At 36.7% G+C, this 19,051-nt stretch overlaps 1 protein-coding gene across 1 annotated transcript; it reads right to left on the bottom strand.

Moving 5' to 3' along the window:
- Positions 1 to 8,014: 8,014 nt before the first annotated feature.
- Positions 8,015 to 13,711, bottom strand: LOC141660104 (uncharacterized). Its single transcript, XM_074467066.1, has 3 exons — positions 13,593 to 13,711; positions 8,906 to 10,850; positions 8,015 to 8,824 (listed from the first exon to the last, which is right to left on the bottom strand). Exons 1-3 carry the CDS (start codon positions 13,709 to 13,711, stop codon positions 8,015 to 8,017), a joined length of 2,874 nt encoding a protein of 957 aa, XP_074323167.1.
- Between the last annotated feature and the right edge of the window lie 5,340 nt (positions 13,712 to 19,051).

Genomic DNA, 19,051 nt, shown 5'->3' with positions numbered 1-19,051 from the left:
TTGGTAATAATTATTTATAATAAATAATAAATTAAATTATCAGTGTTTAATTGATAATAGTTAAACCGTTAGTCCGATTCGAGTAAAACGAAAGCCTGTTGACTCAGAAAAATGAATTCTTTTCATTAAAAATAATATTAATGTTTAATTTCTTCTAGAAAGTAGTTGATTTTATTAATTGTTTATTATCAGTCGAAATGCGTGCCGAGACGAGTCCGAAAAATTCCGGAAAAATGGGAAACGAGTCAGATAACGATCAGTTGAGCGATCAGCGAGTCGATTTTGGTTCTAAAAATTATTTTAACTATAAAAATGATTATGTGCTTATGTTCTTATGTGTATTACGTGGTTAATTGAGTCTTAATTGCTAATAAGTAATACATGAGTCAGTCATAAGCGCATGGGTAGGTGTTAGGAACGATGTGAAGTCGATTCAAGATGCAATTGAAGTTCGAAATGTCTTAATCAGTCTATTTCTCTAACAGAAGCTAAACCAGCCAGGCAGATTGAGTCGGTATTAGTCAAAGGTGATAGACGAAAGTGATCTAATTGCAGTGAGTCGCGCAGAAGGCAAGTTTTTTCCCTATTCTATTTTCAGAATAGTGACATTTATTCAACTGCTTATCACATTTGCACTCTGTTGATTCTTGTTCTTAATCACTGATACACACTTGCTATTCCTTTGTTCATATTTTATTTCGATTCTTGATTTCCCCGTTTCTTTAAATTCCTGATTCATATCCCGTTGATGATACATTGAGATTGATATATTCTGGTGATTAGAATATATCAAAGCATACCGATTGTTCCGGTCGCTAAGCGATGGACTGAATAATGATATTTTTGGGATTGAGTGTGTCTTAATCGTGAGGACCGGGATATGACTGGTGCCTCGACATGGGTTGTAGTGCTTGGGTACCCGACTGGATCCATATATTGAGATATGGATCTGTATTATATTCTGACTGATCAGCAGAATATAGATGCGAACTTGTGTCAAGTTTAGTTCATTTGTACTCACCAGTAATGGCCTTCTTTCTATTCTTGTGGGGGTTATATCTTTGCAGATATACCCGGGATTACGGATTCATTTAAAATGCTTTAACACTATTTATATTTTGTGGACTTGTTGAGCAATTTTTGGCTCACCCTTTTTGCTGTTATTCACCTTATTGTTTTCAGTTAAGAAGGAATATGAAACCCATCAGGACTCGAGTGGTAAAGAAGCGGGTCAAGCCTCGGGATCCTCTCATACCCAAGGTGTTGATCCCAATCCAGGAAGAAAGCTTTGAGTTTCCCGAACAGGTGGAGTGTTGATAGATAGTGTGTGTGTTTGAATAAAAGTTGAACTTAGTTTAAAATGAAGTAGATAATAGGTTGTAATAAAGAGAGTTTGTGAGAATTTAAATTTGGTTTGTAATAAAGTAGTTAGTGGTTCTTGTTTTCATACTTCAACTTAAAAAGATCCTGGTTAGTGTTAAATGGGTTTAGTTTCATTTCTTTATTAATTTTTAATCAGATTGTACAGGTTTGGTGATTAGCTAGTAACCCCCAGACTTATACCCCGGGTCTGGAGGGCATTACATGGTTCGTGATTTGTTCTTTTTCTCTTTCCATTGTAATATGTTAACCAAATCTTTAGCAAGTTTCCCACAGACGGCTCCAATTGTTCTTACCAAAATTTGTGGGTTAAATGCTAAGTTTGATTATGTTTATGATTAATTCTACCATGAACCTTGATGAAAAACGAAAATAAATAAAAGTAAATGAGACGGGGAATTGTTGACGCGGAAAACCCGTGAATGGGAAAAAATCGCAGGTGGGAATGTGTACCCAACCAAAATATGATCCACTAATCTGTTGAAGATGTGTTTAAAAGAGGTTGAATTATGCTACTATGAATACAATTTTATTGAGAATCAAGGACAAGATACTCGAAACAACGTTGATCATGACTCGAGGTGTTTTTCTCCTCTCTCTCGGGTGTGAGCAGGTGTGTGTTTGTGTTGATCGTACTCATCCTCTTATCCTCTTTGCTTTCCTTCTTTTTCTCCAACCTCCCCTCGTTTTTCTCTCATTTGAATTGTGGCTGTTAACCGTGGAGATAAGCTTACCTATTCTTTCTCCTACTTATCTGGAAGCTGCTAGACCGAGTCCTACTCCCAAGCATCAACTTCTTTGCTTAAGTTATCTAAGTTGATCTCTTGCTCTTCCCGTCTTGACATCCCATCCTGTAAATGTCGTGATCCCCTCTTGTCATGTCCAGAATCCCATACATAACAATTTCTTGCCCAGAAAAAGGTCAAACCATATCAACACTGACTTCACTATCTAATTTTCATACCAATCCATCATGTAAGATGAAAGGATCTTTGTCTTGTGCTTTACCCAAGAAGTTCTTGAAATATGTGTATATCTCAACATTTATATCTAATGGGCTGTCAATCAAGGAATCTCCAATTTCATGGACATGAATAAGGTTTTGCTTTCTTCTACTATTAATGGCCCTATGAAAAAACTTAGTGTTTTTTTCTCGCACAATTGTCAACTAACCCTTGCTTTTTGGCAAAGCATGCTGGACTTGGTTTTGTATAGATCCTCCAACTTTGCCCTAATTTGAAGCTTAATCTCTTCGGTTTTATTCTCTAATCTGCATCTTCCTGCAATCTTTCCAATGTCTCTATTTATTCATCTATGCTACCAAATTTTTGCTTGTTCCACTGTCTTACAAATCCTTTTATTTTCTTGAGCTTTATTTGGATATTGTTTGACTCATCATCCTTCCAAAAGAGTCTTAACTATTGTATCATTAACAGATTTTCTAACCAGCAATTAAAAAATTTAAATGGTTTTACCCCCCATTGAGATTAGAACATTTGAGAAGTAGTGGTTATTCCTTATCAATGCTACAAGCACCCAATCTTCTGTTTCAACCCAGTTTGCATTCTCTAGGGCCTATCCAACCGACTTTTCTTATTTGAAGGACAAAACCATGTAAAGAAAGAATTAACTAAAGTTATATCCAAAAGAGTGTTATATTTCATGAAATCCGTAAAATTTCTCGCGGCTGACTTGTTGAACCCATAATGTTCCTTCTTAGCAGGAAATATTACCAGGTTTAGATAACTGATAATCAGTATTTTAGTGTCTCTACAAGATGCGATTAGCGCTGATAAATATGACCACGTCATTCTTTTCTCCGATTCTATTTGTGGCACCTAGACGTTAATACAAACAAATTTTATCCTTTTTTGAAAACAAATCCTCTTGATTCCCAACCAGGACCTGCTAGAGAAAGAACTTACAACTTCAATATGATCCTTATTCCAGGCTGTGAGCAGTCCCCCCGATCTACCTAGCGGTAGGACCTCTACCCAACCTATATTACTTCCAAACCCCAAGTTTCTGACTTCCTTGGTCAACCACTATTGTGTTTTTGTTTCTTGGATGCAAAGAAATTTTACTTCAGATTCCACCACTAATGATTTTACATTCATTTTACTACCAATATTCGACATACCCTTTATATTCCAAGACATTATTGTGTGTGTATTCATAAAGAACAAAAAGTTATGGAAAATAAGAGTGTTTGTGCAAGCCTTTCTCTTATTATTTCAAGAGAATTTGCTTCTTGCCCTACCGGGATCACTCCTATTTGTAATCCCGTGTCCAAAATTGTTGTTGCCTCATCCTTTCCCAACCTTTCTTTTCTTTTTTTATATTTTAATATGCTTGTTTCTTTGTTGAGTTGCATTTTTTTGGGTCTCCTATTACTTCATCATCTTTTGGATGATTTGTTGGCTCACTTGCCAATTCTTTCAGGAACTGTTGAGACATCTATGCCAAAATTTTCATTAATCTGCACAGAGTCCACAATAGTTTCCACTCCTAACTCAATTATTCCTACTCTCTCGATGGATATTGTTCATCCGTCGAGTAGTGATTGTATCCCGATGGATAAGCTTAACAACAGTCATCCGTCGGCTAGTCAAACTGCTAACCCGACGGATATCCCTTATCCATCGAGTGTCTCTGCATAGCTTCAAATTTCATCAATTATTTCAAGTGTAGAAGACTTAGTAGTAGTATAATCACTCATAGGATTGAGGGAAGAGAGTGTTTTGAGTGAGAGTCTGGGTTGCTCCCAGGAAAAAGGAGAGGAAAATAGTGAAAATTAGCAATCCAGTTCTTCAGGATTGGCAAAAGAGAGTGAGAGGAGTCCCACCTTAGATGGTGAAGGTGAGGGTGTGAGGGTGGGGAGCCAAGGTGAGACCTTGATGCAAAAAAAGAGAGAACACGAGAGAAATGCAGGTACAGGAGCTATAAGGATGGATGTCATTGTAAGTGAGTTAATAGATGTTCAGGATGCAGACAGGGAGGGACTATCTCAGCAACCTCAAGCTGTTATAGATTCCACCTCCCTTGATGCTGAGACATTTACTCACCCTGTTCCAGCTTATCAACTTCTAGCTGAACAGGGCAATGACAATGTAGAAAGGATGCTCAATTTGGTGCACACCACATAGTCAATGCTAAGAGCCAAGGATGCCATCACAGCTTTGCCCTTGACAGCTGGTGATGTTGATTATGAGACTGGTGGTTCATCATATTTCTTTGGAGATGGAGATAGTGAAGAAGAGCCATTGGACATAGGGGGAAGTAGGTTCTAGGTCAAGATCAGGCATGCCATCATGGGCATTTTCAAAGCATTGTGATGAACACTACTTCAAGACAACCCTGATTCAACTCATAAATCAGACAAATTCTATTCTTCAAACCACTACAAATGCTAACACCAAGAAGCTCCTTCAAGCACATCTTGCTTCTCTGCAACTACAACAAATTCAAGGCTTCCAACATGCTAGAGATGTCAACACCATCAAAGGAGATATTGATGAGATGAAGAAGGCTATTTCTGACAAAATGGTCCTTAAGCTTCCAGAAACTACAATGCTTGATATTAAGATACAGCTCAGGAAAAATTCTGATCTTGCCACAAAGATAGATGCCTTGGATACAACGATGACAGCTATAGAAGCATCTCTTACAGCAATTCATCTGCATCAAGCTCAATAGACAGACTTGCTTCAGAAATTGGTGGCTCCACAAACCTCCTCCTCTACTCAACTTGATGATAACAAAAAGGGGGAAAAAGGACCAAGTGAGGGGGAGAAACAGTTTAACATTCAAATCAGTAAAGTAATTGTGCCTATAATTGCTTTCATCAAGCCACCAGTTACAGACAGTATTGATCTGATAAATGAAGCAGCAGCCAATATAAGAGCAGCTGAAAAGGAGCAGTTGAAGCCAATCAACTGGGAGAAGATTGATGAGGATATTCAGAAGAAGTTTGGGCTAGCAAAGAAGCCAGAAAAATCAGTCATTCATCACTCTCAAGTCAGGAAAATCTTTGTGAATGAAATGAGTATGAACTATCTGGAAAGAGGACAGCCATCCTGCATCAAATCTCCAAAGGCTGTAGTACTTTTGAAGCCAAGGGTGAACTATCCAAAATTATCATTAAAGAACCCTTTGGATACAGTGTATGAGACACCTAAGCCTGATGAGAAGAAACTGTTGTCAAGGTCAATTGTCTTCTACAAGGATCCAGCTGACTCAGCATTAAAAAGGAGAATTGCTAAAGTTTTCAGGAATGGGAAAGAAATTTGTGTGGTGGATGGACATCCTTAATTTGCTCAAGCAAAGAGAGAAGAAAAGGCAAGATTGAAGTAAGAAAAGAAGCAAGCTACTCTAGATACTAAAAAGGCTAAACAAAAGAAAGAGCAAGCTGCTATCTTGGCCAGGCTACAAGCTGTGAAACCAACATAACAAATTCCTGCTCAGCCATCTGAAATCACTGAATCTCAAGATCCAAAGAAGCAAGTTGAACCACAACAGAAGAAATCTCAAAGATACAAGGAATTGGCCAAAAGAACCTAAAGGAAATTGAACTTTGTTGGTAAGGAATTGTAGGATCAGTTTCCTAATGAATCCACTCCAACTACAACTCAAGCACCTAAACCCTAAGTGGTATTTAAAGACATTAAGGTGGTGGATCCTTACAGGAACATTCATGGTGAACCTATTGTGCCTATGGATGAACCAATAGACTGGGAGAGTCTTCCAATTCCTGACTTCAATTTGTCAATCCTTAGCAAGCCAAAGAGAACAAAGTCAAGAGCAGTCAAGAAGGTGAAGTTGTCACCTCTCAAATCCAAATCTCTAACTAAAGCACAATCCAAAGTCAACAAGGGAGATTACATGTACTTGTGTGACATCAAGGAATTCTCTGATCTAAATCTCTATCTAGATGAACTAGAAGAAGTGAGAGGGATTGATGCCTACAGGAATCTACCTGAAAGATTAGTTTTCAAGTACAAGGGAGGAAAGGAGATTCAATGGCCACTTCACAGGATCTTTCAAGAAAGCCAAGCTGTGCTGATAAAGGTTTATTTATCATTCAAGAAGAACTTTGGATTCAATGTAACTGCAAGAAGACAGGTTCTAAAGAAGATTGAAGAACTGAGGAATATTAAAGCTAAAGATGCACTCCCAAAGACTCAAACTATCCCTTACATAGGGAGAAGAGTGCATCTAAGGCCCTACTGGCTGATGGAGTTCATGGATGACAAAGAAGTGGGAAGATTTTTCAGATTAGAAGACCAATTGAGCATCTCTAACAATGAGACTCTTTTGGAAATGCAAGAAAAGCTAAATCTCTCAGAATCTGATGAACTGAAATTCCACAGACAGCTCCAAAATCAGATAGAAAAAAAACAACAGAAAGCTTGGAAAGAGATCCAGATCTTCAAGGAAATAGATTAATTTGCTCAGGCTAAAGGAGCCCCTTGAAAATGACTGTGAGCTAATCTTTGTACATTTTGTTATTTGAAGCACTTTACAGTTTTATCTATTTACTTTTAAAGTTATATTTTTAAGGTGTTTTGTTATCATCAAGTTTCTCTTAATTTATGGCTACAATTCCAGTAGACATAAATTGGGGGAGATTGTTTTGGATATGTTGTGAACTTGATGATTTCATTAACAAAACACCTTAGTAGATTTTACTTAGTGAAAAATGTAGCACCCGACGGATAACTCAATATAGTCCCGACGGATGATGATCAATTATCTATCGAGTGACTAGCTTGTGTAATAATGAGTCTGTACCACATTTTTGCATACACCTTGTTTAGTTTCTTTAGTAGCACTCAAGTTATGTTGACTTTAGTTAGATATGCAGAATAGGTTGATTAATTGTACATATATGATGTCTTGTAATTCTGCATAAATGAAATGAAGTCAAGTGCCAGATAGCTACCTGACAGATAAACAACAATGCCACTCGACGGATGATCAACAAGGCAACCCGACGGATAATCATGTACCCGATGGATAATCAATTCAAACATCAGTTGACAGTGACAACACAGTCACATGTGTCGAGTGTATGCAAAAAGAATGTGGAAGCCTATTCAACTGAGTTTTAGAGAACAAAGAAGCATTGCCATTTCCATCCTATTATGAAGATATTCAAAGATGCTGGAATAGAGTAATGAAGAAGCATTGTAATAGACTTGATAGGTTTTGTTTTATTATCTTATCTTACTACTTTGTAATATTGGTGATATATAAACTAAGAAGTAGCAAATAGAACAATAAGCAACTAAGCAAGATTATTATTCTCAGAGAAACATTTGTAAGCTGTATTCTTGGAATTTCTCTGAAAACTAAGTTGTTCAAATTTGTAAGCAGCTGTGAGCTAATTGCTACACAGAGTTCTCTTGATATAATATATATCTCTGGTGGATACAGTCAAATCCACCAGAAAGTTTTTAAAGACTTGTGTTTTTAATTACTTGTGTATTGATTCATTCCAAGTTATTATTCCGCAGTTTGCAAATCAATTCACACAGTTATATATTATTAAGATAGAACATTTTATATCCTTGTGAAAAAGTTTCAAGAATTCCATTCAACCCCCCTTCTGTAATTCTTGTTGCATTGTTAGGGACTAACAAAACCCCCCATTCACTTGGTTTACCACCAACTCCGAGTCGCTCTTTGCAATAAGGTTTCGCACTCCCATTTCCAAGGCGATCTTTAGGTCGTTGATCAATGCTTCATATTCTGCATCATTATTTGTCGCATAGAATTTAAAGTGAATTGCATGTATTAGAAGATGGCCTTCCGGAGACACGAGTACTATGCCCGTACCTGCTCCTCCATTGTTAACTGCTCCATCTACATATAAAATCCACCAAGGATGTGGAAACTCCTCTAAGACCTCCTCAGTATGAAGGGGATGCAACACTACCGAAGCCTTATCATCAACCTTAGAATCAAATTCCAACAAGAAATCAGCTAAGGCCTGCCCTTTAATCGCTATACGGGGCATATATTCCAAGTCAAACTGTCCCAATTCCATAGCCCATTTCAACATCCTTCCCGACGATTTTGGCTTGTGAAGGACTTTCCGTAGAGGATATGTTGTACGAACTTCAATTCTATGTGCTTGGAAATATGGGCGCAGCTTTCTTGATGCGAGGATCAAGGCATAAACCAACTTTTCCATACTGGTATAGCGAGTTTCAGCATCGTGCAACCATTTTTTCACATAATACACTGGTGACTGTTGCGCATCCACTTCTCTTACCAGCACCGCGCTGATTGAATACTCCGAAACTGCAAGATACAGGATCAGAGACTCACCATCCAATGGTTTCGAAAATATAGGAGGATTCCCCAATTGCTCCTTGATCCTCCTGAAAGCTTCCTCATATTCTGGTGTCCATACAAAGTTTTTTTCTACCACCTTAATCACCTTAAAGAATTCCTTACATCTGTCGGATGACTTAGAAACAAATCATATCAGCACGACGATCCTTTGAGTTAAGCTTTGCACCTGCTTCACACTGGTGGGAGACTTCATATCTAGCAATGCCTTGATATTTGTAGGGTTAACTTCAATTCCTTTATGGTTGACAATGAACCCAAGAAACTTTCCTGACTCTACACCGAACATGCATTTCTGCGGATTCAACTTTATGCGAAACCTTCTTACGAAGTTAAACATTTCCATCAAGTGCTTGACATGATCATTTGCCTCATTTGATTTCACCAACATATCGTCCACATATACCTCCATAGTTCTTCCAATCTGATTCTTGAACATCATGTTCACCAGCCGTTGGTAGGTCACGCTTGCATTGATCAATCCAAATGGCATCCCTATATTACAGTATAGTCCTCTATCAGTAATGAAGGATGTATGCTCCTGATCAGGGCCGTACATGAGAATTTGATTGTAACCGTAGTATGCATCCATAAAGCTTAAAAGGGCATGCCCCGTCGTCGCATCGACCAACTGGTCAATTCGTGGGAGTGGAAAGTTGTCATTCGAGCAAGCTTTATTGAGATCTGTGAAATCCACACACGTCCTCCACTTTCCATTCGGCTTTTTCACAAGCACTGGGTTCGTAAGCCACTCGGGGTAGAAGGATTCCTTAATCAACCCAACTTCCAACAATCGATCAACCTCCTCTTTTAATGCTATCACCCTTTCTCCACTCACCGGGCGACGCTTCTGTCGAATGCCCGTGTAGTTGGGGAAAATGTTCAAACGATGACACATTACTCTCGGGTCGATCCCAACCATGTTCGAATGACTCCATGCAAAGACGTAGAGATTCTTGATCAAAAAATGGATAAGCCTCTCCCTCATTTCATGACTTAACTGAGATCCGACTCTCAAAATCTTGCTTGGATCATCCTTATCAATTGGAATAGATATCTTGTCCTCAGCTGGTCCCGTTTTCTCAGCAGGCATAGGGATCCTAGGATTCAGATCAAAATCAAAGTCTCGGGGGTCTTCCACTTCCGTCCTTGCACCTGAGGGCGCGTCCTTATAGCTAGGAGCATCCACCTCGGGATAAGGCATGGTTCCATACATTGCAGGTGTGGAAGACACGTCCTCGGTTAGAGGAACATTATTCTTTACAAACAAGGAAGGCGCGTCCTTCGTTCGAGGAGCATTAACCTTGAGGTCACTTTTCAGACTTTGCAAAATATCACTCCTTCCTTCCAACATTTCTCCATTTATTTCCTTCCGCACAATATTTTCTTCATGATTCACCATGACCTCCTCCACAGTGCGAATCCTCGAAACTGTCCTAAACATCAGAGCAGGAGTGTTGGTTGTATGGTCCTCTTTTTCTTCTGGATCCTCCAAAAAATAGTGGGCATGGACTTCTCCATTTGGTTTTACCTGAATGTCCGCCGCATCCTCGCTGGGGAGACTCTTTCCTTCATACCTTCTCCTGTGAAATTCCTTAACAACCTTGTGATAGCACTCACGTGATTCGTATTGCGATCCTCTTAGACTGCCCACTTTGTTAGGCATTGGGAACTTTATCATCAAATGATGTATCGAGGTTATCACCCTGAATGCTCGCAACCAAGGTCTGCCCACCAGCACATTGTGCGCGGACTCCTGATCTAGCACTTTGAAGTCTATCATTTGGGTAACAGACGGAGCCCCTTCTCCGAGCGTGACAGGAAGTCTAACCGAACCCATAACTCTTACTGCCTCCCCAGTAAAACCGTAGACGTACGCGTCTTCAAAATTCATGTCACTGTCTGGGAAACCCAATTTCTTGAACGTGATGTAGTATAAGATGTTTGCAGAGCTTCCGTTGTCCAGGAAGACTCGATGTACGTTCATCGCCCCAATAAGCATAGTTATTACCAACGCATCGTTATGGGGATGATGCACCCATCTCAACTCTCTTTCTCTGAACGTAATATCAGTAGATTCCCCTTTGAATATTTTTGGAGGTCTATCTTCTAAACTATAAATTTTGCTAAATTTTGAAGTTAAGAATGCTCAAGCTGCTACCTTTTAACTTCATAAATGGATAGACATGCCTTTCATATGCAACCGCCACATATTTTAATGTTTAGCATAGTGCAGGAGCACCAAAAGTAATATTACAATACTATAATGTAATAATGATGAATTCTTTTGTGAACTCTTCAAGCTCCTGCTCTGGTCAATGCTTTGTCTAATTCTAGATTTTCATTATTGTACATTGGTTAATTTCAGTTTTAGGTTTATTACTACTGTATTGCTCTAGTCTTGGTGGTATGTTTATGGTCCCATGGTTGGAGTTTTGTATGAGGTAGATCCCAATGTGGAGCATGAAGACACAGCAGGTACCGATGGAATGGACAATTTTATTTCTGACCTATCAAATGCAATTCCTGGAATTGACGAGGCTATGAGCTTTGCTAAGATGCTAAAGTGATGATCATTCCCTGCTTATATGATATAAATTGAAAAGTATGATTTGAAAATGTGTTTAGGCAGTGAATGTAGTATCGTTTGATTTTCAAAGAATATACTTGCCAGTTTGTAGATATATTAATAAATAGCTTTAGAACTTTGTAACCAGTTTATACCAAAATTGGGTGGACTGCTTAGAATATAAAACATGTTTTTTCTCATCGAAATGTATACAAGTACACAATAAGAGTATTGTCAGTAGAAGCAATCTTTAGTGGTGCCAATCATTGTCAAATCATTAAATAATTATCTTTTGTTTATCTATCATCTATCGCATATATGGAAACTATAGTAAAAAAAAGCTCCAAGCACCCTAAAAGGTGTCATGCGACCTTTTGCAATCATTAATGGTTGTTTGTGTTTTTTGTACCAAGAGAGTTTCTCGATATGTATCTCATCAAATTGAGTACCAGCAGAGGATCATAAGAAGCATAAGTATGCTGAAACACCTTCTTTAGTAGACATAATTGCATGAAAACTATTCAGAATACAACCCTAGAGGTATTGTCATGTACCACCTACACATAGATAAACAAAGGCCTAGTCGTTACACTGATTATGTAGTTAGATAGGTTTTCAATTTCCATGGAAATAGGCTACAATTTATAATCCCATGGAAGATAAAGTATGTGCTTGGTTCACCACGAAGTAACTAATAGCTACATTCCTGATTTTGGTAAATTCAAATCAATTAATAATATATTCACTTTGTTGAAAAAACCATGTGTCACCAACGTAACCAAGTTCCCCCATGTTTGGTGTAATTTCAAGGACCATGGAACTAGAAGTTCCTTTGTTCAAATTAAAAATTAAACAACCAGACATTGTAATTCATCTAGGTTCCAAGGTACTTGCATAAACAATTAGTAGCCAAACACTAACACCAAGAATTAATAGTCAAAATATTTGTAAAAGCATAAATATATTTTCTCTTTTCTTCCCCCAACCTTCTCTATTGAAGCTAATGTATTCTATATAAAGATAATTTTGGTTTCTATATGATAGTATTGTTTACGGCTATTTGTTAGTGGTAATACAGATCATACTCTGCCTTATTATTATGAAAGATAGCGTGCTGGTCACACTCAAGTTACCCCTGTAAATTTAGTATTTGCCTATATACGGGCATGTATAATTCAGGTGGTGGTTATATTTTTCTGTTCTTTACATTGAAGCTCTTTGACTATCTAACTATTATGTAGTCCCTACAACATAATCATCTGTCTAAGAAAAATGATCAACTTGTTTGACAGGTGCAAGCTGTCACCGTCCATGCCACTAACAACTACTTTGTGACGGCCTATCTTGACAGTACATGGTACTTTTATGATATCGCATCCGGTTCTTGTCTAGCACGGGTTTCTTTCTCCCCTTGTCACTATATCGAGATGCACCGGTTCATTCAGTGGCATTCATGTTTTCAGGGTTTGCTAGGAATGTTTTCAGCAGCATTCATGTTTTGCAAAAGGGTGCATAGGTTATACTACCTTCGTCCCAACCATTTCTATACAAATGGTTATACTACCTCCGTCCAGTTTTGTTAGTATATCCCTCTAATACTGCTGGATATATCTGCCATAGTGCAGTCCATGGTCTCGAGTTCCCCTCAAATACCTCAGCACTCTTATGATTGTTTTCCAGTGATCATCTCTCGGATTACTCGTAAATCTACTCAACATGCTAATTGAGTATGCAATTTTTGGTCTTGTACAACTCATAAGGTACATCAGACTTCCGATTATTCTCGAGTATTCCACTTGGGAGACTCCTACACCTTTATTCTTGGATAGATGTAAAGTCATATCCATAGGTGTCCTACCTTTCTCAAAGTCATCCTTAAGAAACTTTTCTAGGATCTTGTCAACGTAATGAGGTTGACTTAGTGCGAGACCCTCTGATGTTCTAGAAATTTTGAATTCCTAGAATAACATTTTCTAGTCTCATGTCTTTCATGTCAAATCTTGATTTCAACATGTCCTTAGTAAATTTGATCACTTTATCATTGCTTCCGGCAATAAGTAGATCATCTACATACGATATCATCATAACATAACAGCTATCATTTTCCTTGACGTATCTTTTCTCGTTTTCCTTGTAATAGACACAACTATCACATTCATTGATTTTGAAGCCATTTTCCAGCACAATCTCATCAAATTTTTCATATCATTTCATAGGTGCTTGCTTTAGACCATATAATGATTTCATTAATTTACATGCTTTTCTCTCTTATCCAGGGACAACAAACCCTTCAGGTTGTTCCATATAGATTTCCTCATCTATATCCCCATTTAGAAAAGCTGTTTTCACATCCATTTGATGTACTGTTAGATTTTGCATTGCAGCGATAGCAAACATCATCATCATGGATGTTATTCTCGTTTGTATCGAAGTAATCAAGGCCTTTCTGTTGCTTGTATCCTTTGTGTAATATCCCATATTTTCAGATATTATTATTATTATTATTATTATTATTTGAAATTATTTATGTGATTTTATGTGAATTTTGGTGAATTATCTGATAATTGGAGTGATGTTTTGGATATTTATATGTGATATTCTTTGAGTATACTAATTTTATAAGTGCAGAATAAATATAGATAATTTTGGTAATTTTCTGGTAATTTTTGGACTGTTATATGAATTATAATGATTTATGGATTTATTAATTATTTTCTGAGTAATTATAAAACTATTTTATAAAGCCGGGAATCGTCCAACTTCAACGGTTTTTGCGTGTTTACAACCCGAAACTCTTCCGAAAACTCCTTCCTAACATAATCTGGTAATTCCGTACAATTCCCGTGTTTTAACTTTTTCGATCCGGATTACGGTTTGACCTATACGACTCCCGGCATAAAATTTTGATACGCTAATCATTTTATAGGTTGATACAAATCCGTATTCTCAAAAGGCGAGATATTATTATCTTAGTGGCGTATAAAATGTTTTATAGGAAGCTCTGTTTTGATAATTATCCAAATCTGATATTAAGACCGTATCGTCTTTTTAGTTACGTAGCGGCTAAGTAACCCATTTTCGGACCCGATATGTAAATATAATTATCAATTTATTAAATAGATAAAATATGTGATGGGTCTGTTAGCTGTGTATTACCTTATTGTTAATTCTGGGAAATTGTTGGATATGAACCTTATTTGTATAATTAATTATTAAACTGTATGGTATTATTTTGTTTTTAAAATGATTTTATTAATATTTATTCTTATAAATGCTAAAATTATCTCTAAAATTATTTTTACTACTTCATAATTTTATTTATTATTTTCGGGAATTTATAAAATTTAGAAACCAACATTTTATTGGTTATTTATCCTTAAATGATTTTCTGATTTCATTTAATTATAAAATCGGTATTTAATTCCAGAATTCTTCAAAAATTATGAAATCCACATTTTTAAGTTTGGAATATTTCAAGAATTTTAAAATTATTTCGGAAATTTTATGGCTTTTATTCAGCCACACATTTATTCGTTAAATTGTTAAATGCGGGTCTGATGTGCGATTTGAAAATGTCTTAAAAATATTATTTTATTAATTTTAAATATTTGGAGATTTTAAGAAATATTTAGAATTATTTTGAATTATTTTATATATTTTCGATGAATTTTTGCACGCGATACGTAATGATACATTCACGATTCGGGAACGAGACCGGATAGCAACGAAAATAAAATAAAGAAAAAAAAGAAAAAAAATTAATTAACAAAACCCCCACCCCCTGTTTGTCACGGCCGCCTTTCTCTTCCTTGTCAATCTCTCTTTCCTCAATCTCTCTGTTAATTTCCATCTCTTCTCTCTCTCTCAACTTTAATCTCTTAGTCTCTCCGTCTCTTCTCTCCTTTAATCTCTTTTCTTTCTTTTTTTTCTCCCATGTTTTGCTGTTGCTCTATCTCGTAGTTTCCGGTGAGTTTTAACCGGTTGTGTCCGGCGATTCCTTCAATTTTGCCCCTATTTTCGGATTATTTATGCGCATATATAAATATACGATTATGTATGTATGTGGGTACCTGTTCTTTGCTTCTGTGTTGCAGTCTCTCGGAAGTTCCGAGAGGCATGGCGGCGCGTGGCTGCGGTTGTGACTGTGTTCTGTGGTTCTGTTTGATTGTTTCTGATTGAATTTTGTTGATTTAATTCTGCAGGAACTTATTGATTAATTTTGTGATATAATAAATATTTACGTGCGAGATAAAATTTTAATTAATCGGTAGAATTATTTAGAAACCCGAATAATATCGGGTACCAATAATTTTACCGCCGTCGGTGATGAGCCTCGGCGGGCCGACGGTGGACAATGATGATTAATTCTGAGTCCTAAATTATAAATAAATAAAATTAGTTGGTAAAATTAATTGCGAAAAGAAAGATACGAATAAAAACATAATAGTACGAATAGTAATAAATAATTAAGATCGTATTGGTGATTGGGCTTGCGAGTTGTGGTGAATTGTTGTTGGTTTGATTGGAGTATTATTGTGATTTGACGTCGAATTGCTCGACGGGTAGACCGATAAACAAAGGAGACGCTGCCCGATTTTCGGGAAATTAATTCCGAAAACACGGGAACGTAACCTACGATTATCGGAGACGTCGAATGAGGATATATAATTAAATTTTTACGAAACCTAATTACATGTTGGGACAAGATATTTTATAAATAATTGAGTACCCTATTTTTCAAAACAACGAATATACGTACTTTCCGAAAACAAACACCGAACCGAGGCATATGTGATATGAATTATGTGATACGTGAGTTATGTGCTTATGTGCTATGTGAATTACGTGTGTACGTGGGTCAAGATTCTTGTGTTTGATTGTTTTCATCATGTGTGGGGTATCGTATGGGTAGACGATAGGGTTTTGACGCGCAGTTCATCGAGTAATTATCGTTTAAGCGATTAAGATGTGTCTTTTAATTATAGATACAGATCGTTCGAGTGATTAGGACAAGGTGTTGGATAAAGAATGAGGTGGAATGGTATTGGATATCTGGCTTCTAGCAATCGCAGGAGCAGCATATCAGTGAAGTGTTGAAAAGAAGGACGGTGATGTTTTGAGACAGAATGTCAGAATAGATGCGCCATTGCGAGAGTGACTAACTACTAAATCTGAAAGGCAAGTATTTCTATCATCACTTATTGTTCAAGTGATGAATCCTATTACGCAAATATTGCTTTCCCTATTCTCAGTTTAGAATAGATAAATGTTTTACATATAGCTGAATTAAATGATTCTGTTTATGCAAGTATTCTTCTGCTATTCTATGTTTAGAATAGCTAAGTGATTTTACTTATCAAATTACAGGATTTATAAATGTTTTGGATTTTGAGAAAGATGATTTTGTTGCGAGTATTTCTGCCCAAGTGAATGGGGGAATAAAATTATTTAGGATGTCGATTAATTCGGATCCTTTTTCAATAAAAAGGTTTTAGGATTAGAATGGTTACTGGTTACAGCGTAGGTGATCGAGATATCGGTCCAGCTGTAATATCTTTCAAAGCGAGTATATGCCTTTTCTGGCACCCTATAGGTACCGTATGACTGCGGGATACGGATAGTACCTATATTTACGGTATGGCTGCGGGATACCGGTGCTGTTTCATGACTGATCATCAGGAACAACATGAAATATAATTGGTTCTAATCTAAACTGTTGTTTCTAAATTGTTTTGATAATCATAGAATAAATAATTCATCAACTATTTCTGTTTTGGATTAAAGATGAAATGCAGTTTTGATTCAGTTTCTGATTTATGCTGATACTTACTTTGTTGTTAAATATCAAAGGTGGTATTAGTATATATGATTGGTGTTGACTTCAGTATGGGATGTTGTGAGCATCAAAGTTCGTATTGATATCTAATTTGATATGACAACAAAATGAGTATTAATATCAAGAGTTCGGTTTTGAATAAAGTTTATGACTCAATCCATAATTATTGCTTCTTATTATTGTTGTTTACGATATTTCCGTAAACACGGTTTTACGAGTTTTATTCTCATCAAGATTAAAAGTATTGCTGAAACATTTCGCTCAAAAATATCAAAAAAAAAGTTTTGAATAAAGTGAGAAACAATTATCCGATTCTTTAACAAATTTTTTGTTTCAGCAATTATGATTTTAAAATATTCTGCGCTATTACAGATATCGGGTTTATATCAAAACAACCATATATATATTACAATGATGTTGGTGAGCATTTCTTTCGTTCATACTTGCCTGTTTTTAAATTTAACCTCCAGTGAGGATTAACTTTCGCTGTTTAGCTGCGTAATTCGAGGAAGCAAAGAAGAAGCTTTTGGAAGTTGATTGGTCCAGGGTTTACGGGCTAGTGTAAGTTTTATTGTATAAGGTTGCTTATATTATATTATAATTATGTTATTTTATAGTTGGGCCTAGTATACTTCTTTTCGAAGTTATACTAGCGGGTTAGTATTGAATTGGAATTGTTGAAAAGAGTTTTAAAAGAAAGAGAAAAATTTATTGGTGGAATTTGGAATTCTTGTTTTAGAACTGTAACCTTAAAAGATCTTGGATTAGTTTGGGGTCATAGATGCTAAATATCTTCCGCTGGAATTTGCATTTTGATTTAACATGTTGATTTGGATTGAGGTTTCATAGTGACGACCAAATCCTCTGACCCCGAATTTGGGGGTGTTACACTTTGATTACAAGTCTGGCCTTATACTTATCAATAGTGCCATCGGTTTTCAACTTTTTCTTTAACACCCACTTGTACCTAATGGTTTACAACCGGTTGGCAAATCTACTAATTCCCAAGTATGATTCTGCATAATCGAATCAACTTCGTTCTTGATGGCCTCTTTCCACATAGGCCCATCCTGTGAGGTAACCGCTTCCTTATAGGTTTTCGGATCACCTTCTTCGAGCAAATAGGTCATAAAATCAGACCCAAAGGATTTCTTCGTACATTGTCTTTTGCTCCTTCTCACAAACCTCACATTTTCATCTTCACTCTCTTCATTCTCATTCTTATCATCTATAGACTCATGAGTTCGTTTAGACATCGTAGGTTGTTCGTTTCCTGGATTACATAGAAACGTTGTCTCAAAGAATGAGGCGTTCCTTGATTCCATAATGGTATTCTTTTGAATATCAGGAATCTTAGATTCATGAATGAGAAACCGATATGCAGTGCTATATGGAGGATATCCGATGAAGATACAATCCACAGTCTTTGGACCAATCTTCACCTTTTTAGGTTTAGGGATTAGTACCTTGGAAAGGCACCCCCACCCTTTCAAGTGTTGATAACTTGGTTTCTTCTTCTTCCATAATTCATAAGGACTTATATCCTTATTCTTGCACATCGTAATATTTAAGATATTATTTGCGCTTAAGATGGCTTCCCCCTACATCGACTGCGGCAGTCCAGAGCTTAACAACATCGTATTCATCATCTCTTTAAGAGTGCGATTCTTCCTCTCAGCCACACCATTTGACTGAGGGGAGTATGGTGCAGTGACCTCATGGATTATACCATGTTGTGAACATAATTCCCCAAAGGGTTCAATATATTCACCTCCACGATCACTTCGTATTGTTTTGTTTTTCTCAGATTGTTGTGTCTTAACTTCTTTCTTATAGATTTTAAATTTATCTATAGCTTCGTCTTTGCTTTTTAGCAAATATATATAGCAGTTTTTTATACAGTCATCTAT

Source organism: Apium graveolens, chromosome 5 (genome assembly GCF_009905375.1).
Source record: "Apium graveolens cultivar Ventura chromosome 5, ASM990537v1, whole genome shotgun sequence".
Classification (NCBI taxonomy): domain Eukaryota; kingdom Viridiplantae; phylum Streptophyta; class Magnoliopsida; order Apiales; family Apiaceae; genus Apium; species Apium graveolens.
The sequence above is the reverse complement of the archived record's forward strand: the minus strand, read 5'-3'. Positions and strand labels throughout refer to the sequence as shown.

Bases quoted from the DNA above. Each gene is read 5' to 3' on its own strand.
- LOC141660104 (XM_074467066.1), bottom strand. From the start codon at position 13,711: ATGATGATGATGTTTGCTATCGCTGCAATGCAAAATCTAACAGTACAT. The intron at 10,851-13,592 runs GTTTGTTGTCCC...CAAAATTTATAG, and splicing joins TATATGGAACAACCTGAAGG to TTTAGAAGATAGACCTCCAA. The intron at 8,825-8,905 runs GTGCAAAGCTTA...GAATTCTTTAAG, and splicing joins CTCCCACCAGTGTGAAGCAG to GTGATTAAGGTGGTAGAAAA.